This window comes from Biomphalaria glabrata, chromosome 8 (genome assembly GCF_947242115.1).
Source record: "Biomphalaria glabrata chromosome 8, xgBioGlab47.1, whole genome shotgun sequence".
NCBI lineage: Eukaryota > Metazoa > Mollusca > Gastropoda > Planorbidae > Biomphalaria > Biomphalaria glabrata.
The window spans coordinates 20240978-20265456 of NC_074718.1; the positions used below are offsets into that span (position 1 = coordinate 20240978).

General features: G+C 37.3%; 1 protein-coding gene across 5 annotated transcripts in view; it reads right to left on the reverse strand.

Annotated features, from left to right (window-relative positions):
- LOC106078913 (uncharacterized) overlaps window positions 1-24479 on the reverse strand; it is a 179106-nt gene that overhangs the window by 26673 nt on the left and 127954 nt on the right. For all 5 annotated transcript variants that reach the window (XM_056039144.1, XM_056039146.1, XM_056039145.1 and 2 more), the window contains 11 exons: window positions 23552-23665; window positions 23157-23250; window positions 20837-20911; window positions 19425-19577; window positions 17131-17265; window positions 15408-15554; window positions 15187-15285; window positions 4091-4206; window positions 3696-3888; window positions 3249-3382; window positions 2559-2830 (listed from right to left, as the gene is read on the reverse strand). In XM_056039144.1, coding sequence (XP_055895119.1) covers window positions 2559-2830; window positions 3249-3382; window positions 3696-3888; window positions 4091-4206; window positions 15187-15285; window positions 15408-15554; window positions 17131-17265; window positions 19425-19577; window positions 20837-20911; window positions 23157-23250; window positions 23552-23665 — 1532 coding nt within the window. The remainder of the gene's footprint in view (window positions 1-2558; window positions 2831-3248; window positions 3383-3695; window positions 3889-4090; window positions 4207-15186; window positions 15286-15407; window positions 15555-17130; window positions 17266-19424; window positions 19578-20836; window positions 20912-23156; window positions 23251-23551; window positions 23666-24479) is intronic.

Below are 24479 nucleotides of genomic sequence, written 5' to 3' on the forward strand. Positions count from 1 at the left end.
TGTAAAGATGTGATTAATTCAAAGACACTGTAATAAAAATAAATATTTATTTAAAAAAACATAAAAAACATAAACATAAAAAATAATTGTATTAATTAGTTTGGATCAGTCATGTAATATGCGCGATCGACTTTGACATATTAAATCTGTGCAATTAGAAACAAATTTTACCAACTATTTTTGTTTAGCTTTTAGCTTTCTCAATGCGCTATGATCCTATCGCTTGTCTGGACATGAGATGAAAAATCAGAACAGGAAGGACTCAATCCTCCCGTAGTGCTCTGCGTAATACCTCGTAGCTAGCATATAAGTCGAGTGACTGCTCAGACACGTCCCCCCCCCCTTAGCTTTCGGAGCTGTGGACACTCGTACAAGATATGCGACACTGTTTCGACGCTCTCTCTACAGTGACTCCACAACGGGAGTCATAGTTCAGGCGGAACCGGGCAAAGTATGCCCCAATAGGACAATGTTCCATCCTGCACTGTGCATGCTTGTTCTGACCTCCTTAACCGCTACCACGATCGTCGCGAACTGGGTGACGCATATGCTGCCAGACACTACGTGCTCTGTCGGATTCCTCCTAGGACTTTAACCACTTCTCATAAATGAGTGCTCGGATTTCTGCCATTGCTTGTAAAAAAAACAAAGCCGATATTAAATGTAATGTATTCCCACCGGGTTTCGAGAGTACCCTTCCTTTCAGCCAGCCTCCGGGTCCGCTTGCGTCTCAGGACCAGCTTTTTCAAATCCTGAGACCACACGCGTTTCTGCCTGATGCCAGGGTGAGTCCGCAGGACAAACCTCGACTGCTGCCTCGTATGCTGGTCAGTTCGCCTTGTATAGCTCCATTTCCGTGGGACTTTAGGAGCTACACTCCTGGCCTCTGAGAGGGCAATTGTGATTAATAAGGGCCTATGATCGCATTTTATATCGTCCAGGACCTGAAATTGAAAGTTGGATTCTAAATTTGCAGTTATAAGTAAGGTCAGCTCTGGATTGACTACCGTTACCAGTATGGAGTAATGTTGGAGGAGTATGTTTATTTTGTAAGCAAAAGAGATTTGTGCTATTGAGCAGATCATGTAGTTTATGTCCTGACGAGTCAGTTGCGTCATAGCCCTACTGTGGAGACTTTGCGTTGAAATCGCCCGCGATGACATTATGAGAATTGATATTTGTGCTGTCAAATTCAAGGCCGATTTCGTGCTTGGGGGGGGGAGTAATACAGATTAGTTACCGTGATTTTTCGCCCTTGTTTGTGAATCTTGAGGGTGATGGCGTCGGTACGCCCGTGCACTCGTGGACCGGGGACTTGTTTAGTAACCAAGTTATTGCGAACATAAGTTATCAGTCCCCGGCAGTCTGTGCACTTGCATTTAAATGCTGTATAGCCAGTTATACTGGCATTTCGCTTGCCAGTAAGGATCTCCTGTAGTAATACTACATCAATTGACCTCTCGTGGAGGAGTTTAGAGAGCTCTAAAATCTTGGGGATTACCCCACAGTTGTAAAATTGTGAGGGACCTACTGTTAGTGGGCTTAGTCCCTGGAGTGGGTTGGGTCCCACTAGTATCTGATTGGTTTTTTTGGGAGCCGGTGGCTCCTGTCACTATATCGCTTCCTGTCAGTTCGGCCTGGCGCGTATCATAATCGACGGGAGGTTGTGGCTGACGTCTAACAACCTGGTTCGTATCGGACCTCCGAAAAAGGTACGAATGCAGTGTACGTTGAGAAGAGGACTTTGGTGGAGGAATTTTAGTCCATTTGTCGCGACCTGATAAATTCCCCCTCGGAGCAGCAGTGTGCATGTCACCATGGAAGACAAGGAATAACCTGACTCAGCAATCACCACCACAGTTTGGCAAAATAGTTTCCTGCAGGGCAGGAGTGAGGTGGTACACGTCTTTGACTAAAGAGAGAGAATGAATCAGCCAGGACCCAGGAGATCACAGCCAACCCTCGAGTTGGTGTCCAGCGCTATCCGCTTTTCGGAGATCTCGTTAGGTCTCTTACCGTTGCCCCGGTGCCCCACGGGGGGGGGGGGAGAGGGCTGGACGTAACCCCTTTGAATGCAATTTTATACTCGCTGACTGCCCATCCATCAATAGCGAGCTACCAGTACGGTTGGCCACCCTTAACGAGCAGGGTGTTCACTCGGCGACCACGATGAGATGGTACAGGAACGCAGAGCTTGTCTGGACCAGATGTGAAAGAGGAAGCAAGAAGGGGGTATCTTTTTGAATGTTTACATTGATTTACATGATTGTTTTTTAAATGCATAAAAATGTTCACTCAGGGCTCAGAGGACTAATTCAACTTATACCACCACATATGTCAAATAGGATTTCTTTCCCTTGTTCAAGATACCAATCAAAATAATTAAATACCAATAATTAATTAAATATTTTTTTAATAGGAAAAGAAAAAAAATTGTGCACCATTTCAGCTTAATCCGAGATTGTGTGTGTGAGAAATTATGTGTATAAACTTTTGACCATAAAGACAGACAGAATGAGTTTATATAAGCTTTGTGATGATAGGTGGCTTGCACTGACCTGCCTTTACTTCTATGATAGATGTAAAATGTTTCCAGGCTTGCATGAATTGACCAGAGACTTGTGCAGCGTAAGCTAAATTAATATGAGCAGGAAGACAAAGAGGATCTAGTCTTACAGCTCGTTGATAATCTCTTTGGGCTAAGATGAGTCCTTCTTTATGGCCAAAGTCCATGTAAACATTTCCCCGAGCAATAAAGCCATTTAAAAAGAAAGGTTTTAGCTGGAGGCATTTGTTAAATGTTAGAACTGCCTCCTTGAACCTACCAAGTCTGTAATAGATAGGTATGAATTAAACAACTTTCACTTTGTTCAGCTCACTTTGTTCAACTTATAAAACTACTAAATATATAATTCTATTTTCTTCCTAAAACATTCTTCTATTTTGTTTTATATGTATCTGTGTGTATATATATACATATATATATATGTGCTTTTTTTATGACGGTTCGCACCGGTACCGTACCGGTACCTTTTTCAATGTGGGGAAAAAAATTACTTTTCTTGTATTTTAACTTTTATTATTAATATATTAGTAGTTAAAAGTTAGGCAATTCATCACTGAGTACCAGCACCTAATCACTGAGTACCGGCACCTATTTTTTTTTACAAAAAAAGCACTGCACTGTGTATATATATATATATATATATATCCCATGAAGATAGAGCATTAAAAAATTCATGAACTACTTGTGGAAACAAAGACCAAGTGTATGCTGTATTCTGTGATCTGTTGAACGGAGTTGAGCAGCTGCCTTTAAATCTAGCAAGGCATTTATATAATCTTGTCTCTCAAAGTACAATAATCCTCTGTTGACTAATACCTAGGATACATTTAAGAAATGATTTGGAAAATATGTGAATAAACATACAAAACGAAACAATTTTAGTATTTATTATATCCTAACTCTATAACTTCTTGCTAACCTGTTTTAGAAATGTAAACACTATTTGTTTTTATAAATATAGGTTTATTTGAGCAGTGCTGATTGCAGGATCAACATTTTTTCAATGTAGCATATAAACAATGAACTAACACGGAATCACAATACAAATTTCAATTTAAAGTATACAACCGGACTAATCTAATAAACATATTTGATAAAATGCATTTTCACGATGATAAATGATAACTACCTTCAAGTCTAGCATGGAGTCTAACATCAAGACTATACTGTAATCAGTCAAAGCTTTGTCATGTTGACCACTTTCATGATAACAAACTGCTCTGTTAAAATATGGAATTGGGCACTCTGTGTCTAACGATGCGGCATTTGTCAAATCTTGGATAGCTAATTCATAAGCTTTGATCCAATACTTTAAAGCTCCCCTTAAAAAATATTTGTTAAAATATCGATAAATACTATACAAAATACATTGATTAATAATAAAATTAAGTAAGTGCTATGATTATCACAGTCTATACACATTTTAACTATGAAAAATATGCTTAATGCTCGATGATAAAAATAAAATTGTTATATTCAATAGATAAGAACAAGTTACCTATATAAGTAACCTCTAAAACATACCTATATAAGTATCCTCTAAGACATTTTGGTTGTAGTTTTATAGCCTCATTACAGTTGAGGATTGCTTTAGCATATTTGCCTTTTTGTCCATAATAACATGCTCTGCTCAAGTAAGCCTAAAATAAATTGGATCAATTTCTAAAAACTAGTAAAGAAATATAAGTGCTATTGAAGAAATGTTTTCACTTGCTATAATGTATTTATTTTGTGTAAAACAATATTTATAGTTCTTAGGACAAAGATGTATTGCTATTATACAAGCATTGATCAAGATACTACCCCCTCCCTCTTTTCATGATAACCTACTACTCAAAAGACCTAATTTTAACTTGTGCATTCTAATGTATACGAATAGTCACTACCTAAATTAGCTTCTACAAAGTAAAATTGTGTATTAATAATAATAATAATAATAATAATATTAATAATCTTTATTGTCCGTATGGAAATTTGTGCATTACACCAAACAAAAAACATTATAACTATAAGAAACCAAAGTGTACATTCACACCAGACTCACTCATAATTTACATGTGACAAAGTTTATACCAGATTGTTCTTATTTAATGATTTGATTGCTAGGGGAACAAAAGAGTGTTTGTGTCCGTTTGTCTTTGCTATCGGTGTCTTGTATATCTTTTGTGATGGTAAAATCACAAAATCCTGACACAAAGGGTGATTCTTTATTTCGAGGATGCTAATGCTGATGATCCGTTGTGTTTCAGAGTCATGTTTAACGGTTTTATTTAAATCCATTTTGTTTAATTCACTCAGGATACATCTATTGCAACGAATATGAAGCTGCATAACGATCTATGTGAATCAACAAAATATTCTTATTGTACGTTAAACATATACAGCTTCAATAAGGTAGACCTACAAAGTACAAATGTTAATAAACTATTATCATTACGTACTTACTTCAATCCACTAGTAATCAGCTTTAAAATGTCATGGAAAGACTAAGAACTCATAATACATATCGCCACAATTTCAAACTACATGTATTCCTCTTCTGGAAGCTACAGTTAAAGATTTAGATTTTATGGCATATCGGCACAATTTTAGGCCATGTCGTGCCCTTACTTTTTCAACGATTCTTTCTCTTATCTAACAAGTACAGGAGGAACGTTAAAAGATATACAGTTTACTGTTTAAGTGTAAAAAATATGTTTATAATTCATATATTAAACATTTTTTGTTAATATGAATTTCTAATGAAAAGTGGAAGAGAGACATCATGTTTTTCATCGGAAATATACCAAAAGTGTTGTTTGCACAATAAATGTATGTGATTAAGTATGTGCATGTTAAATCTTTTCAAAGCTTTCACATTTCTCCACGCAAGCAAATGAAAACAGGTTTTGTGATTTTCCTTTGCTGAAAGGTGAAACTATTTCTAGTGAAATGGGTGAAAAGTACAAGACTTTTTTGGATTTCTTGATTTTGGAATTGAAAAGCAAATTTTAAGACGTCAAGAACTTGAAACCTGAGATGAACTCCGATAGGGAAAAGAGCAGAGAGAACTTGGAACCAGTTTTCAATACCCTCAGCTCACAATTTAGATTCAGATTCAGCTCCAGAGGACATACCTCCAAGCAAGTTATGAACTGAAAGAGAAGCTCCATTCAGTTCTTCGGCTAATGTCGATATTCTTACGTGTATGTATCGTCCTTTGTTGTTTTTCTGACACTAATTTGTCAATACATTCGTACACTTATCAAGTTGATAGGTTGGTATTTCACCTTCACTTCCGCTAGCTATGTTGTTACTTCACTTTTAACTTGGACAAAACTAAAATTATGCGAGTAAGATAAGAGTAGGATATACGTCCACGGGATAATTCCAGTCAAACTGGGTCATACAGAACTTAAAATTGATAGAAAACATGCGAAATAAAGAGGCCATTTGCAAAAATCAAGGTGAGGCTAAATGTGTCTCAAAGACTCAAACATAAAAATTTACTGCTGCGAGGTAGAACTTCGTGAGCACTCTTCTTTATTGTAGTGAGAGCTGGTCAACCAGAGGCGTAGCATTCATGGCACGAAGGGGTTCAATGAACCCGGGCCCTCGACCATTAGGGGCCCACGGCCTGTGGTGTAGCAGCAGTGGTGCGAAGGGGTTCGCGCTTGGGCCTATGACTCATGACCAGTTGGGGCCCACAAGATAATTTTGGGATGACAACAAAGTGAAAGAAAGCACTTTTGTTAAAACCGATCTAAATTATATAGAATCTAAATAGATCCCTCAAAATGTCCTAAACGTCCTAAATGTTTTCAGCTAGAGTTTGGATTATTTGGGTTGTTTGAATGCATGGATCAGGTTTATTTTAATGGTGATTAGCGTTTGTGGTGACAATTGTTGCCACATCGTGCCATTCTTTTTTTTTTCACTGTATAATAATAATAATAATAATAATAATCTTTATTGTCCGTAAGGAAATTTGTCTTACAATTTGTGCATTACACCAAACAAAAAAAACATTATAACTATAAGAAACCAAAGTGTACATTCACACCAGACTCACTCATAATTTACATGTGACAAAGTTTATACCAGATTGTTTTTATTTAATGATTTGATTGCTAGGGGAACAAAAGAGTGTTTGTGTCTGTTTGTCTTTGCTATCGGTGTCTTGTATCTCTTTTGTGATGGTAAAATCACAAAATATTGACACATAGGGTGATTCTTTATTTCGAGGATCTTGTTAGCTTTTTTTATAGATGTTTGTCTCAAACAGCTTCCCAAATGGTTATTTTTTTTTTTGCCAATGATTTTACCAGCAGCATTTAGGATTCTATAAAGTTTATTTTTATTTTTAATGCTCAGATCGCCATACCAGGCAGTGATATTGAAACTTAAAATATTGCAGATGTGAGCATGATAAAACATAGCTAAGGCCTTTTCGCTAACATTAAACGAGGACAGTTTTCTTAGTAATCGTAAACTTTGCTGCCCTTTTTTGCTGTAAAATTTAGTTTATTGTCTAGGATAGTACCATGGTATTTAAAGGTTTTCACTATTTCAATAGTCTCTCCAGCTACAGAAACAATATCATTTTCCTTCTTTTCCCTACGAAAATCGATTATCATTTCTTTGTTTTTTTTTTACATTTAATAATAAAAAATTATCTTTACAGTATTTTCAATGTGTTCTATTTCTCTGAAATACTCATTTACGTCTGAGCTCTCTGGGAGCAGGGCAAGAAGAGCCGCATCATCAGCGAATTTTGTGAAGGAGCAAAAAGGACTATCGGATTGAAAATCATTGTTTTTTCCCAAATGAACCACAGTGGCGATGTCACAGCCCCCTGGGGCGCCCCTGTGTTAACTATGCGTTCATTTGATATAACATTGTTTACCCTAACCCTTTGAGATCTCTGGGTCAAAAATTCATTAGCCCATAGTATTATGTATGGACTAATCTTCAACGCTTTCATCTTTTCAATGAGTAAATGAAGTTGATAGATGGATATTACAGGAATAGGAGGGGGAGAGAGAGAGAGAGAGAGAGAGAGAGAGAGAGAGGGAGAGAAAAGAAGGGGGCGACAATGACAATTAGGTCTATACTCTATAGGGATTGTGCTGGTGGTCATTATTTAAATTTTCGACACATCTTCTAATTATTCAACTTTTATATCTCAATCTGTTTCTTATTTTATTTTCTACATTAAAAAAAAGTTTGCGTATGAGTTACATATATAGTTACCGTAGTTAGAAAATTTAATTTAATTTAATATTTAGCGAGCAAGTGAAACATCATAGGAGTTATTAAAGTGCTATTGCTATGAATGGAGAAACCTATTAGAAGACCAGGTTTATAACGAAGATCTAGAAGATAGATGACTAAATTGATCATGGAGTAATGTCGTCATACCCTGGCCGATGCTTAGTATTGAGTTGAAACCTGGTGCACGTTCTTAGAAAATAACACATTATATTGATAACCCCAGACCTCAAACCTCAGAAAGTTGATCAATTATGTTCCAAAATTGTTTCTATCTCCGATGACGGAATACACAAAGCTATCACAAATTCATAAAAAAAAGTTCCCCTTTCAGACCTTGTGATCTATAGGACAGATTATATGTAAAGGTCATGTTTCTGTGCCAAACGGTTAACGAGGGTGTCATGTGGCCAGCACAACGACCTTTACTTTTCCCCAGCTGCTCGCGCATTATTTTCATTGTGCTAAATGTTTAGAAATAGAAAAACCTTTTTCTAAAATAGCTACTAGAAAGGCCATAAATGTTACATCCATTTATTGTTAAATAATGGACATTGAACTAGATAATAGTATTATCAATATTTAATAGTTTTACACTTACAGGTATTTTCTTAATGTAAATTCGTATAATGGGAAATAAAACTCATAAAACATTTGTCAATCCATTTCAAACACATTTTAGTCATTTAATTCTGTTAAGAAGTTGTACAAACATTGACTTTTAAGACAATATTATTTGTCTTAGTCCTAACTAAATCAAACGTAATTGTATTATTTTTCATTCAAATAAAGCTACTCTACATGTATAGGAATATAACTGTACCGATACTTTCAGAGAGCTCCATTGTTTTGTCACACGTTACATTCGTCTTAGTAAGGGAGGGGGCCAACCAAGATATTCTTGAACCCGGGCCAACGGGTACTTCCTACGCCACTGTGGTCCACATAAATGTATCAGTATCAAGAGCATAGATTCAATATTTTTCACTTATGCTGCCTGCGACACATAATGAACATCTCCTCGGGGGGGGGGGGGATCGTGTCTCCAATTAGGACGTTATGAAATAGGCAAATATACATAGTATTTATTTTCTACCAATGTGAATACTATGATTTATTTAATTGGTAGTCATTCCTTTTGTTTCCATGTGTTTATAACTCATCATGAGAATGAGATATGTTGTGTGCTCCAGCAGGCAGCAGTGTGTTTTTCGTCTCGTTTTGGAAGATTTTTGTGTTGTTATTTTCTAAAGCTAAGTAATCTCTCTTATGCAATTAGATTAGTGTAGATTTCTTCTATAGATTGGTGTATTTAGTTCGATAGATTTAAATTACGTTATAATTAAATGTAAATAATGTTTGTATTAATTTACTATCCTTTAGTTTAACAAGCATCTATTCTAGACAAACAGTGGCAGAGTGATACTCATAGCCCAAGGAATTGATGTGCTTGGTAAAACTGTGTACCGTCGCAACGCAAACCTTTGTGTCATCATTGCTAGTGTGTCAAGTTGCCGTATCGGAGTCATGGACGCAAATCTACTACGTCGCATAGGACGCACATGTGTGTTACTTAAATCACGTCTAGATTGCGAGGTTTTCTGAAATATTCGTCGTCTTGGCTTCGGACGTAAACTACCGACAGTGCGTGTGTCTATGGCTGGGCGTCTTATTCGCCTATGGTATAGCCTACCGCTATTCAACTCAACAGATACATGTCACAGTTTCCAGGAGTGTTAACTTCGTTCTTAACCACCTCACCCCTCTCATTTCTTCTACACAGAGATCAGTAGTTTCCTACTAAACTGTGTTGATAACTACCCCACCCCATTACTCCGCACACGATAGACGTCAAATGTCCCTAAAAACCTATAATTCGTGATTTGATAGACATATGATATTACTCCTCTGGTGTCTTCAAAATGCGCTCCGCCTCTGGGGACTACTGTGACGAAATACGTCCTCCTCAATACTAAACTGACCAGTGCAGAACTACCTCCCCCCCCCTTAACCACTAGTTTAGCATTATACAAATATCCTATTACACCGATTTTAGATCCGACCACCCACTATAGGCCACAAACACACATACCAAGTTACGCCCCAAACGCCTAAGCACACACACATGGCCATTAAGTCCAGGGACATTAAAATTTGGTGTCCTCATACATCACTTTGGGTTGACACTCATAACGCCCACTGCTATTCAAATCGTTCCTGTCCACCATGGCATCAGACGATGGTCAAGCCTGGTAAGTATTACGTTATTCCACTTTCTTCCTCCATTGTCCCCTCAAGGTCGCGGGATAAAGAAAAGTAGGTGGGTGAGTTTTAAGGAAACCATTGGTCCAAGTTAACCATCCTAATTCGGAAAGCTTGATAACCATTGGATCCGGCACGACTCTAACACACCGCGTGGGTCTCGGGTACCTATAAAGGCTGGAGACGAAAGCCACATGTTAATGCCACATTCTATCAGACTCTCTGAGAAGTCAGAAGACTCTCAAGTCAACAACTTTGTTTGGGAACTTGTGTAAAACAAAGCAGGTGAGTTGGAAAACCTTTATCATTACTATTTAGTGTGTCTTCACCTATGACATTTTAGGTGTATTACCATGTTAGCACTCGTTTGCATCTAACTAATCTAATTTACATTTGTAAATATTTATAAATATGCATTCCTCCTTTATTTGTTAATGCTAACTGAACTTCGAACAGTGGACATCAACCCTACATTTTAATTATTTCTATGGACTATTTATGCATGTCCATGTTAATCTAGATCTACTAACGTCTAGATTATTTTCTAACCTGTACATATATACCCGTATATGTACACACACGTATATATACAAATAGTTAATGTTTGTTTTACAAGGCACATACTCCACCTTCACATGCATCCTTAGGCCCGAGAATCAGTTTCGCGTGTTTTGGCTATGTGCCCTATTCTACCCCTCCCCCTTTTTTTCTCGTCACGGTCCACTGGTCACGAGCGACTATGGGCTCGTTTACCCTGTTGGTCAATAAGACCAAAGGGGCTACAACCCTGTAATATGCCCCCCCCCCTGTTTCCCTCCTTATTTATGCCCCTTTCCTTTTCATTTATATATGTATTTGTATTATGTTCCCAAAGAGCAATTATTATTAGAATTAGTAAAATATTGTTAGCATGTATCTTAGTTAGTCTGAGGGAGACGCTCCTATCAAGGATGCGCCATTCACCAACCAGCCTGTATGGTTTAATAATTCAGGCTCCTTTCACATCTCATCTCCTACACCAGGGCTGGCGTGTTTTGTGGCCTGAAGGGAGATCTCAGCAGCTCTCCACACATTCCCGTTGAGGGTGAGTCACTCATCACCCTCGACCAGAACTAAAGGCATTCCAGGCTGAAGTCCCAAGACCGCATGCACCTACTAAAGGAGTAAGCCCACCGCGTGGCATCTTCATCCTCATCACACTATTACCTGCTTACCCGCAGGACATCAACTGAATGACCACCAGCCAAGTGCAGCTCCTAATCACTTCACCCTAAAAGGAGAACCTTGGATAAAGAGAGAAGTGACTGCCGAAATAAGCAAACCATATATGAGCACTTGAGCAACATCCCAGTGATGATATTGTCTTATAAGTTATCCTAAATCTATTTGTACATCCCCCCACTCATTGATTGTATATCTTTTAGTCACCTCCTACAATACTCTACAAAGATAGCCTAGCCAAGTCAGCAACAATAAGACCTGACAGATCAACGTACACTACCTTTGAGAAGAACACTGACTTACTTTCTTGTACCGCCCACCACCAAGCAAGAGAAATAAATTGACAACAAAAGTGTTCATCGAAGAATTTCAAGACCTCCTTGACAGTCACATAACAACAAAAGATACATCTGTCATAGGCGATGTGAACGTGCATTTCGACAGTGAAGAAGAGGCAAAGGCGATGTCGCTGAAAAATGCGCTAAAAGATCGCAACTTAGATCAACTGATAAACTTTCCAACAAACGTCAAAGGCCATACTCATGACTGGATTGTTACAAATGCAAGTGAACTATAGCCAAACTCAACGTCTAGGATCTTGGCTTTTGATATCATTTTTTTGTGCACTTTGAAATGCACATATCAAAAAGTACAAGGCCAAAGAAAAACGTGACTTCCCGTAAACTCAAAGCCATAGACATTGCCTCCTTCAAAATGGACGTGACCTCTTTGTTTTTGCCACAGAGCAACACAGACGTTCTGAGCAATTACAATTGTTGCTTGAAAACGTTGCTGGATAGCCATTCATCTCTTGTCACTCGTACAGTCTCAGTTAGGCCTTCTGCACCCTGGATGCGCGTAAGAACTAAAGACTGCCAAACTTATTCGCCGACGTGCCGAACGAACAATTCAAAAGACAAGGACTGACGATAAATCGACAAATCTACATTCAAGACAAAAAAAAAGGTGAACCGCATGATCATGGGCAAAAGCTAGCGATATTCGACAAAAAATCGAAACTTCTGATTCTTCAAAGGAGCTATTCAGGATCACCGCTGAAATGTTAGAAGGAGCAAATAACGAACCTTTGCCGTCATCTATCCCAGCTTCTGAACTCCCTGATTCCTTCAATAGATTCTTCATCGGCAAGATTGAGCAGATCAGAAATGACATGCCATCCCTCTCTTCATAGCTTGACCAATATCCAATCTTTCAAAATTCTCCTTTTTGCGAGTTTCAGTGTGTCTCTGAAGATTATGTCAAGAGTCTTATTTTAAACTTCCTTGCTCCTGGAATGTTTAGATGAGCTTGTACTCACAATTACTAACATTGTGAACTTTTTACTGACTTCATGTATTGTACCACAGCAATTTAAGCATGCATTTTCAGGCTCTCATTAAAGAAATCCAGTCTTGACACTGAATGTCTAAAAAACTATCGCTTGGTATCAAATCTTCTTAGTCAGGGTACTAAATGACTTACTTCACAATTCCGACATAGGCCACATATCAATACTCTCCATGCTGGACTTGTCGGCAGCATTTGATACGCTAGACCATAAAATTATGATGGCCAGATTCTCTTCTACTTTTGGTTTAGCAGGAATCGTCCTAAAGTGGCTTGGATCCTACCTGACAGAACGCACCCAGAGTGTCGTTGTTAACGGGACAGAATCAACAAGCTTACTCTTGAAGTACTGAGTACCCCAAAGATCAGTTCTAGACCCAGTGCTGTTCAACTTGTATACAAACCCACTCAGCGGTGTCATACAGCCAACCGGCATCTTAAACCAACTCTTTGCAGTACCCTCAGAGGTGTCGCATCTGGCAGCAAAAATCATTGCAAGGTTGAGTGATTGGATGGTTGACAATAAGCTCAAGATGAACGAAGACAAGACAGAAATAATTAATATTGGCACTGGGAACAAACGTCGAGAGCACAGAATACCTTTTTATCACGAACTGCCCTTATGTCCATGTAGTGCGGAATCTTGGAGTTTTCTTTGACTCAACACTATCTTTCACACATAAGTCAGCTCTGCAAGGGTCTTTATCTGCAGCTACGCAGATTAGGCCAGATTCGACCATATTTAACAACGGAGTCAACAAAAAATCTAGCCTTGGCATTCATATTCTTCCGCCTTGACTACTGCAACGCCGTACTATCAGGTATACCCGATGACAAAATCGTCAAGCTGCAACGAATTCAGAACAACGCCGCACGATTAGTCCTAAGAAAAACAAGACGAGATTCTGCTACTACTCTCTTGCGCACGCTCCATTGGCATCTTGTGAAAGCGACAATCGACTACAAGGTGGAGACACTTTGTCATCAGTGTATCTATAATAAAGAAATGCCCTTGCACCTTAGCGAACTAATCACTCCATATGTCCTTCTAGGAGCCCTGCGCTCAATGGACTCAACGCTTCTAGTGGTGCCACGTTTCTCCCTCAAAAGCTACAGTCTGAGGGCTTTTTCTGTGCACGCACCAAAGATTTGGAACTCACTCAACATTGATCTCAGACATACTTCTTCTTCTAGCCAGCTTTATTGCTGCTGAGCTGTGAGCTCTTTTGCAGACTGTGCCAAGGAAAAAAAGTGTGCTGTTTTCTTCAGTTGTTCAGCACTGCCGTACAGGGTGTTGGTTATGTTGGGCTGTAGTGGAAGTAGGGTCTGCCTAAGGAGGGTTAGGAAGGGGCATTCAGAGGATATGGTTTACGGTTTCATAAGGGTGAGCGCAGTGTCTGCAAAATGGGAGTTGTGTGAAGTTTATTTTGTTCAGATGGTAATTTAATAGAGGTGTGTGTCCTGTTCTTTTAAATGGAAAATTGTAAATTTTTCTTTGCGGGGGAGGAAGTTAATACTGTACAGTTTGTTAGGCATAGTCATTTCTTTGTACATGGCTCTGCCTGTGTTTCCTGATGCCCAATGGTTGAGCCAATCCTCTTTGTGATTGTTGACTAACATTGACCTTAGGGTGAGGTAGTTAACAGGTCTATCTGGTTGTTCCATAGATGAACCTGCCTTTGATAGCTTATCTGCCTTTTCATTTCCCATGATGCCAAAGTGTCCAGGGATCCATTGTAGTGTGATATTGATATTTAATTTTGAGATCATCTGATGGATTATCACAATTAGTGTTGTCAATTCTCTTGGGCTGTTTGAGGTGCTGCTGTTAAGTGCTTGCAGGGTGGATAAGAAGTCTGTAAAGACAACAATATCTGATGGTGATTGCACTCAATATAATTTGTTTTCCACTGTCTGTAGTGCTATGGTAATTGCCTCAATTTCGGATTGAAAGTTTGAGCAGTAATCGCAACAGGGTGCACTTATTTCAAAGTGTTTTAGTGAAGACCAGGAAGGCACCAAGACCAGCATTGATAATGGCTTTGAAGGCCGATCCGTCGGTATATATATATGGAAAGCTGTTTTTGGATAGGTTTCAATTGATTCGAGCGTGCCTACTTTGAGCTCCAGTGGATCTCAGACATACATCATGCTACACTACATTCAAGAAGATCATTAAGACCTACCTGTATAAAACTTTTTTAGATTAGTTTGTCATTTTAGCTCTCGTTGTTTATGTTTGTAATGGTATCACAGCGCCTTGAGCCTACATTTTGTTTGTTAACAGCGCTTTATAAATAAAATTATTATTATTATTATTATCTCTACTGTGTTAGTTCATTCAGTGTATTAAAGCCATACAAGGCAGACAAGGTTTTTGGTTTAAATATGAATAATTTTAACTAGCAGTGTGCCTGTCCTGTCATTCTAATGGAACATGCAATAATATATTGAACACTTTTCGATACAAAAAATGTGTCATTGCAAAAGTATTTATCTCAAGTCATAGTTATTTATCAGAAAAAGCATGAAAAAGATACCTGGAAAATTTTAGGGTTCAGGGCTAATGCTCTGTTAAAATCTTGAATTCCTTTGGGGTGCTTTAGTTTAACAGAAGCTAAACCTTGTTGGTAATATGCCTAATACAACAATAAAAGAGAATTTTTTTACTTGTAAATGATTAGAAAGATTTTTTTTTAAAAAGACATGTTTTTAAACACTTTAAGATAAAATTGTTTATATAAAAAGAGCTACTACTTACATCAGCATAAGAAGAATTTAATTTTATGGCTTGATTAAACTGTAATTGAGCTTCACTAAACTTTCTTAACTCCATATAACAAAGACCTGACAAATAATGAGCTTCTGCAGCTTCTTTTGGCCAAGAATCTCCTTTTTTCCATGGTTTCTATAGAAAACAAATGCAGATTTTAGATGGCATAAACTTTGAGGATATCAATTATAAGTACAGACTCTTTGTGAAACCCATTCTAACAACTGCGGACCAATGGCAAGGGCACGTATCCGTCATTCTGGACGACTAATGTTGCACGATTCGTTTAACTGAAAAGAGCTACTCAAAAGAGGCATTTCAGGCAAAAGAACGCTAAAACAAATACAACTGACCTATAGCGATAGTGTTAGACACCTAGCTTAGGAATCGTTGGCCTGGTGAACAAGCTCTTGTGCGAGCCTGAATCTAGAGGACCAGTAACTTGATTATCTGACCGGAATGGAGATGAAGGTCGCAGCATCTCTACAAACTAAAAATGGTCCCATAGTAAGTGACAAAAAACTGGCTGAAGCTTTGAACAACTATTTTGCTGCTGTTAGACTTAAAAGATGCTAAAAGTGAGGCTGAGACAGTTTCTCGTGGGCTTCCTAAAGACAGAAGTGGGACCCGCTATGAGAAAAAGTATCAGGATCCGACAAAGTTAGTTACGAGATATTTACAAAACCTTGGACTGACGGGACAACGAAGTGACTTAAATCGCATTCGGCTGCAAAAGGAGTTCCCAAAGGCTTGTATAGTGATGAGGATAGTCTCGATTTTATTAAAGGAAAGTCGGCTGGTCATCCTGAAGGCTACAGACCGATATCGTTCAACTCGTGTGTTGGAAAAATTAATGAAAGGGTAATTATCGACGGCATATGTGGTTCTTGGGTAAAAACAAACTCATTGCACCTAAACAGGGCGGGGTGAGCCAAAGAAGAAGTGCAATGTATTAATCAATGGTGCTTATGCAGTAAATAGTAAACTGTTTTCGCAGAGGTACACTGAGACGCAAGGATGAATCGACACTGGTAGTATTTCTTGACATTTCAGGCATTCGATAGGATCCAACATGTGCAACTAGATAAAGAACTTCCTAAAGGACATTCACCAAGATCATTGAGGGCACACAAGACGAAGAAGGACGCCAAAGCAAACGCGCTTTGGCTATACAGTGGTCGTGGTGAGCAAAGCAAACACTACATTTGGACTAGCCAATGCTTTTAGCCCTCATACGAATAGCACAGCCGAAAACAAGTGAAGCGGGTATGTGTTGACCCAGGCAGGAACCGTAGCTATTATTTACCCTGCGGTCTTCTCTGTGAAGAACTTGGCAGGCCATGAAAAATTGTCCAAGGTTCCTCCCATGAGAATGACATCTTCTTTTAAGTTTAGCTTATAACTAAAATGAACTTGTAAAAATTAAGAGATAAGAGTGAGCGTAGTCTCAATGACTGTAACGATTAGCCGTGTTCTAACATTAGAGTCTAATAATGGCTTTGAATGTGCATAGAAATAAGCTTTTTCCAACAAATAGTTTTCAATCAATATTGAACAATTGAAATCAACTGACTAGCTTTAAATGAAACATCAACTACCGGTACATAGTTGTCATTCAATACATTTCGAGATGTCAGTATTAGATATTATATACCAGTTTGATATAAATATTTATAGTGCCTACTGATGTGTAGGCCTACTTAGAATTTACCATTTTGTCTAGAGCATCATTAAAGCTAGATGCAGCTTCCTTGTATTGTCTGGCCTTCATGTGTGTCTTTCCCAGCAGCATGAATGTGGATGCAGAGGGCTGAGCTCGAGCTGCTTGTTGTAAAGCTTCCACCGCCTATATATACACGCGTAGAGATGAAACGTATCAACAATGATTAGTTCATCAAATACAATTATTGCAATCAGAATAAAAATCGGTAAACTTAAGTTGTAAATCTATAGTTGAATCTAAACAATGTAAATATGATAATTTAAAACTTACTATAATCAGTCATTACACACAAAATTAAATATGTTACTCTGATTTAGTTTTATTGAGACTGATTATAACTACACTACAATGAAATATACGAATACATTGATACGATTCAGACATTTCTTCAGAAATAAAGAATATTACAGCATCAAAGGAGGATTTGTGCTCAATCTAAAGAGCACACCATTTTGATCTATAAAAACCCTAACCCTAGTTGACTGACTGAACACTGACACTTGGGCTGGATCGAGACGAATCGTCATAGAAGGCCTGAACACTGATCGGCAACGTTGCGGCCTTATATAACGAATAGTATTGGCTGGATGAAGAAAATGAAAATTTAACCCGATATTACTAACTGTGTGCATAGAAAAACTAAACTCTGACGGCAGCGGTTAACTTTTCCGCAAAACGATTTTTAGCGGCCCCCAAAAGGACAAAATACGCTATTAGTTTTGTGTGGAATGTCTGTCAGTCCGTCCCGTTTAGATCTCGTAAACTAGAAAAGAAAATGAAAATCCGACATCATAATTCAAAGTTCTGATGCAACGGCTACTTTTTTATTTTCCGAAAGCGAAAAATCCAATTTTTAAAATCTTTTATGCAAGCAGTTTTTTTCATAAAAATACAACTATTCACTATTAATAGTAACAAACACTGGAGACTCTTTAGTATGGGAGATGACCATTTACCATATTTTTAACACATTTATGCAAATGGTTTTAGATTTTTTTGTCAAAAAATTTTTTTACAATTGTATTGCTAAGTTAGATAAGTTCTGTCATACTAACTACTACATTTACGAAAAAAATGTTTACTTTTTTTAAAGAGAAAAAAATCTATTTAGTATGCATATTAGTTAGACATAATTTAAAAGAACAATTAATAAGTAGTTTTTTCATATTATCGCGTGAACTTCAACAGTCCACACTCAGAATAGAATACTTAACTGAATGAAAATTTTTTTTTTACGGAAATATATTTTTTCTTGAGGATTTGAATAAGAGATTGATTCTTTACTAAACAATTAGATCAATTAGATATTCATTATAAGACATCAGTTAGGCCAGGTTCACATCTAACTTCACATTCTTTCACTTTCACCTATCGTTTGGTCTGCTGGGGCACCACACAAAATCTGTCAACCTTCTTTCTCCATTCTTCTCTCTCATTTGTCTTTGATAGAATTTCATTCTGATGTTCTTTCTGAAAATATTGAAACCTGCCTTTTTACCTGCCTGGGGCTGATTTTGAGTTTACGTTTCCACACAAACTGTCTTTGTAACCTTGTTTATAAGAAGTTTCATCCCAATATCAAAAAAAACAACTCGACCTACTAATGTTTAATACCCACACATTTGTACTTCCTTCATTAACACAGGTGCGTCATATTCTTTCGCTCCAACTTTTAATGTTTGATTGCACACATTTCCTTTTCCCTTGTGACTGATGGACCAAACAAGTGTGTGCGGTATCTAAAACTGTGCAATGTTGGCTTATCGATTTAAGGGTGCAACTATATAAAACTGTATAAAACTTTGAGAGGAGAAGGGCGTTATAATACTGGCCGTTTCATATAAATAACCATTTGTCACGTGTACGAAATTGTGGGAAACTCCATGGGAAAAGTGAAACTTGACTATTTCACCTCTAAGGGCGTCAATAATTCCAGGGCGATTTTTTTTGAGGTGGGATGAAGACTTCTTCTGCGGGCCAACCGAGAATTCCATTTTTTCTCATAAGTACACTGACTGAAGGGCTAAAGAAGTGTGTGTGCCGAAATTAGATTGGCGGTTTGCAGACCATTCGCTCAAAGATGAAAAAATTCTGATGGGTAGCATTATTATTCTGGCCTTTTCATTGAAGTATGAAAAAAATTCCGGTCACAATTAGCATATATATTTCCACCGTAGCAAAGCAAGGCTATTAGCTGCTATATAGTATATATAATGATCGTCAAGTGTATTTATAACAATAATAAAAAGAATAAACACATTGAATGAAAAATATTTTATTACCTTGTCAAAATTGTTTAAAAATGAGTGTACAACAGCTTGCTGACTAGCAGAACCTCCAAAACTCTTCTCTGGATTCTTGATTCCCAATTCAGAAGCATGACTAACACAAAAAGCTGCAAGTTCCAATTGACCCATTTTCAATACCAAATGGCCCTGCAATTGGAGATATAAATCTATTTGGTAGGAGACTAACTATTTACAATTGATGAATAGATTGATAGAGTGATGAGGCAAGAGCTGAAATGGGATTGATAAAGCTTATTAATTAACCTGATAAGTTGAATTTATTTGATAGGGGGCAGTTCTTTTCTTTAATATTATAACAAGAAGGTTGAGGCTACGACTTTAAGCCATGGGTGGCAGCTTGCACCCCCCCCCCTGCAAAAAAAATCCTGCGGGCGCCCATGCCAAGAACGCAACGTTGTCAAGAAAAATGAAAAATAGACAACCATCTGGCCAAGGCAAACAGCGCTTTTTTCGCCTCCGAATCTGAGCATGACGGAATAGGTCTCTACCTACAGACAAAAATCTCATTTTTATTGTATTAAAAGTAGGTCCCTTGAAAATCGATGCCAGTGGAAGCTTCATTCCACCGATGTTTGAACAATTTTTTTGTATGAGAGGGATCCAAACAGATTCCTTACACCTTTGTTTCCGGGGTTCATAACCTAAGGCACTTGGAATTAGAGGAGGGGAGGTTGTACCAAACTTGCCTAAGGCTCAGAAACATTGGTGCTATATAGGAGGCATCTAACACTTCTATCAAAGTGTTTTTATAAGTTAACACTATTTTGTGAGTCTTTTTTTTTGTTTGGAGTTCTGATGTATTATGTCTATTGTAGTTACAACTTGTGTATCATGGTCTTTTATTACACCTTGATAAATCATGTCACTTTAGTTTCTTTGAGTTTTAGATAATTCACACAAGAAGTCACAGATGGTGCCAATCCAATAGGTGAAGCTACATGACGTAAGAGTGGGGTGGATCTAGTTGAAGTAGAAGTTTCTATGAAATATTAGTGTTGAGATTAATAAAATAACATTGTAGACTAGGTTCTTTCTAGGGCTTTCTAAAATGTCCTCGTTCTTAGTCGAGACAGTCCTATAAACACTCTGTCAATAGACAGCTAGTACATGGCATTATTGTACTGGTAGAAGCTATTGTGCTTGTTTATAGTATTCATTGTGTTCATACAATTTCAAGTGATCAATTTTATTATATGAATTTTCTTTTGAGTCTGTATTGCATTCCAATGAGAAACATATAAATTAATTAATTGTGACAATCCTACTTAATGTGATAGTAGATATATCAAATGTTAATTTTTATTATTCTTTCATTATTTTTAGCAAGGAAATATATGTTTGTTTTTTTCTAATATATTTTAAGAAACACATTAAAGAAAACTTACTCTATACATATAATGATAATGAACGTCTGGACACAAATGAATGGCTTTTGTGAAGTCCTTCAAAGCATTCTTCATCTAATAAAATGATGTGATTAAAAATCAATCAACAGCTTAGAAAAGTGGCAAACAAATCTGTACCATACTTAATAAAGCAAGATTTTATTAGCACGTTATAGTCATATAATAACTAACTACAAAAAGTGGATGAAATATTCGAGTGTAGAAAATGCCCTACTTAGATGTTGTGTATGTGTAGAGCCAAGCTAAAAATATGGGTCAATTTAGTTGTTGTTCTAGAACATATATTTTTGTCAATAAATCTACGAGTGTAAGGATGACAAATTCATCTAGAAAAGTATTTCTGGGAGGAGAGGAAAATAAGATCGAGATCGTTGCTCAGTAATTATGTAGTCAGTGGATCAATGACTTGTCAGCTTTAGGATGGGTGGCTGAGTTACAAAAAGCATGGCTACCTAACAAAGTGATTCGAGCTTGAATACCAATTAGAGCAGAAATGTGAGCAGTAAGAAACCCCACTCCCAGATACCCCTCCAAGTGGCGTCACTAGGGGGGTGCACCGAGTGACACTTTTATAAAATGCAACTTTTAAAAATTACAAGGTTACAAAGACAGTTTGTGTGGAAACACAAACTCAAAATAGGCCCCCGAAGTGGTCCACCCAGGTAGGCTTCAATATTTTCAGAAAGAATATCCGAATGAAATTATATCAAAGACAAATGAGAGATAAGAATGGAGAAAGAAGGTTGACAGATCTTGTGTAGTGCCCCAACGGTCCAGCAGATCAAAGGATAGGTGCAAGTGAATGCAAAGTTAGATGTAACCCTGGCCTAACTAGTTCCCCTTTCAGACCTTGTGGTCAATAGGGCAGATGATGTAAAGTTCGTGTTTTTGTGGCCTACGGTTAACGAGGGTGTCATGTAGCCAGCACAACGACCAAACGCCGTTACTTTTCTCCAGATAATGTCAGGTACCCATTAGAGCTTGGTGGATTTAGAGGCGCCCAAAGATTCCGAAGTTGAAAATCCCAGTCTTCACCAGGATTCGAACCCGGGACCCACGGATCGGAAGCCAAGCGCTTTACCGCTCAGCTACCACGCCTCATCTGGCCTAACTGAAGTCTTATTATTGAAGTAAATGTTTTGAAAAGGCTCAATCTCTTATTCGAAACATCAAATAAAAGACATCAAAACATTACTGCAAATAAAAAAGTGTTCGAGAAAATGCAGTTTGTAAGATTACTATTCGTTTTAAATTAGGTCTTATAATGCATACTAAATAGCTTTTTCTCTCTAAAAAAAAACTGCTTGCAAAAGTGATTTAAAAAATTAGATTTTCGCTTTCAGAAAAACAAAAGTAGCCGTTGCATCAGAACTTTGAATGTTTTAAAATATTGTGATGTCGGATTTTCACTATCTTTTCTAGTTTACGAGATCTAAACGGGACGGACGGAAAGACGGACAGACATTTCACACAAAACTAATAGCGTCTTTTCTCCTTTCGCTAAAAATGACTAGCACGAATGTCTCCCACAGTGTAGTATCAACATGTCCTAAACCTTCTTCATTTTATTCTAATTGACTTGTATGAGAAAAATAGTAAGTTGTAGACGCCAGGAATTTTTGAATCTCAGAAATGTAAAAAACGTTTGGCGCCCGAGGCTTTGCCCCGGACCACTCTGAGTAATCTAAAGGCGCTCTAAAGGCGCTCTCCCAAACATATAATCTGACCAGTTGAGTGGCGAACGTAACATATTTTAATTGTAAAATGTTGAGAATCTCATACACTTAAGCCCCTCGCACGCCATTAGACACATAGGGCTGCAAGCTTTCTCCACAGAAATCAGTCTAAGGCGACATTCACAGCATCTCCATCGTTTGAGACACAAAACTTAGAGTGTAAAAAACACAGCTTTCAAACAAAGATTGACTAGATTGACAAAGGAACACGCGTAAGAGACGTAATAATCTTCTTAGTTGAAGTAATCTCTGTATTTTATAAGATAAGATAAGATGGTCAGTAGAATAAGTGAATTAAAATGTCATGGATAAACTACAAAAAAGGTTATTGTTTTAAGTAAATTGACCAGATGACATTTCCCATGAATCTCTTTAGAATTCAAAATTTTAAATCAAACTTTTAGAAATTATCTTTTAATTCTTAAATATTAAATAAATTAGTATGATTTTAAAAGATAATTGGTTGATATAATAGAGCCAAATTTATATTTTACTAAGACACGTTAAGTTAATTTATAGCATATATTTTTTCATATATTTTACATATGACTGCATATTCATACCTCATGAATTTTATAATACGCTTCAGCTCTGCAAACATATGCTCTAACATATGTCGGGTCAACTTTTAGAGCAGCAGTAAATGTTTTTATCGCTCTGTTTGAAATAATTATATATTTATATTTATGTATTAAAATTGTTCTAAACAAAAATAGCTTAATTTATAAAGTATGTTTTATTTGTGTTTTTTTTTTTACTTAAGTCTTGTTTTTTTTTTTTTTTAAATTTAAATACTTATTGTCATACATAACTATAAAACAAGCTCATGGATACAATATCAAATAAAATAATAAGAAAAAAAAAGAATAAAAACATTTTAGAAAATAATTAGTAATCGATGTAATGAAAAAAAACATAAAAAGATCTGGAAGAGGAAAGAGCTTAGATTGATACTGACCTATGGTAGTTGCAATGTCTATTCATAAAAATAAGTCCCAAATTAACATGAGCAGGTGCTATATCTTTATTAAGTTTTAGAACACTTTCAAAGTCTTGAATGGCATCTTCAGGCCTGTGAGGAAAAAATGTATGCATAAATCTTTATTTAAAAAAGTTATTTTATTTTTATTTTATAACATCTTTTTCTGTTCCATTTGTTTTCAAAGCAATTTTTTATTTATGTAACTAAAATTGTTAATACTTTTTATAGTTTAACTTCTCAATGAAATCCAAATCATTTGAAAGCTATGAAATATGGTCATTTCATCTGCGGTCATTTCATCCCCCGGTCATTTCATCCGCGGTCATTTCATCCCCCGTCACTTCATCCCCTGGTCATTTCGTCCCCGTCACTTTATCCCCTGGTCATTTTATCCCCGTCACTTCATCCCCTGGTCATTTCATCCCCTGTCACTTCATTCCCTGGTCATTTCATCCATTGGTCCGTTCATCCCCCGGTCATTTAATCCTATGGTCATTTCATCCCCAGGTCATTTCATCCCCCGTTATTTTCATCATCTGATCATTTTATCTAACAAATAGTAATTCGTCCCAGTCACTTCATCCCCTGGTCATTTAATCCCCTGATCATTTTATTACCCGTTACTTCATAGGGGGATGAAATGACCGGGGGATGAAATGACGGGGGATGAAGTGACCGGGGGATGAAATGACCAGGGGATGAAATGACCGGGGGATGAAATGACTGGGGGATGAAAAATATTTAATTGGGGATGAAATGACCGGGGGATGAAATGACCGGGGGATGAAATGACCAGGGGATGAAGTGACCGGGGGGATGAAATGACCGGGGGATGAAGTGATGCCCGGGGATGAAATGACCGGGGATGAAGTGACCGGTCACCATGAAATTCGATATCAAATTA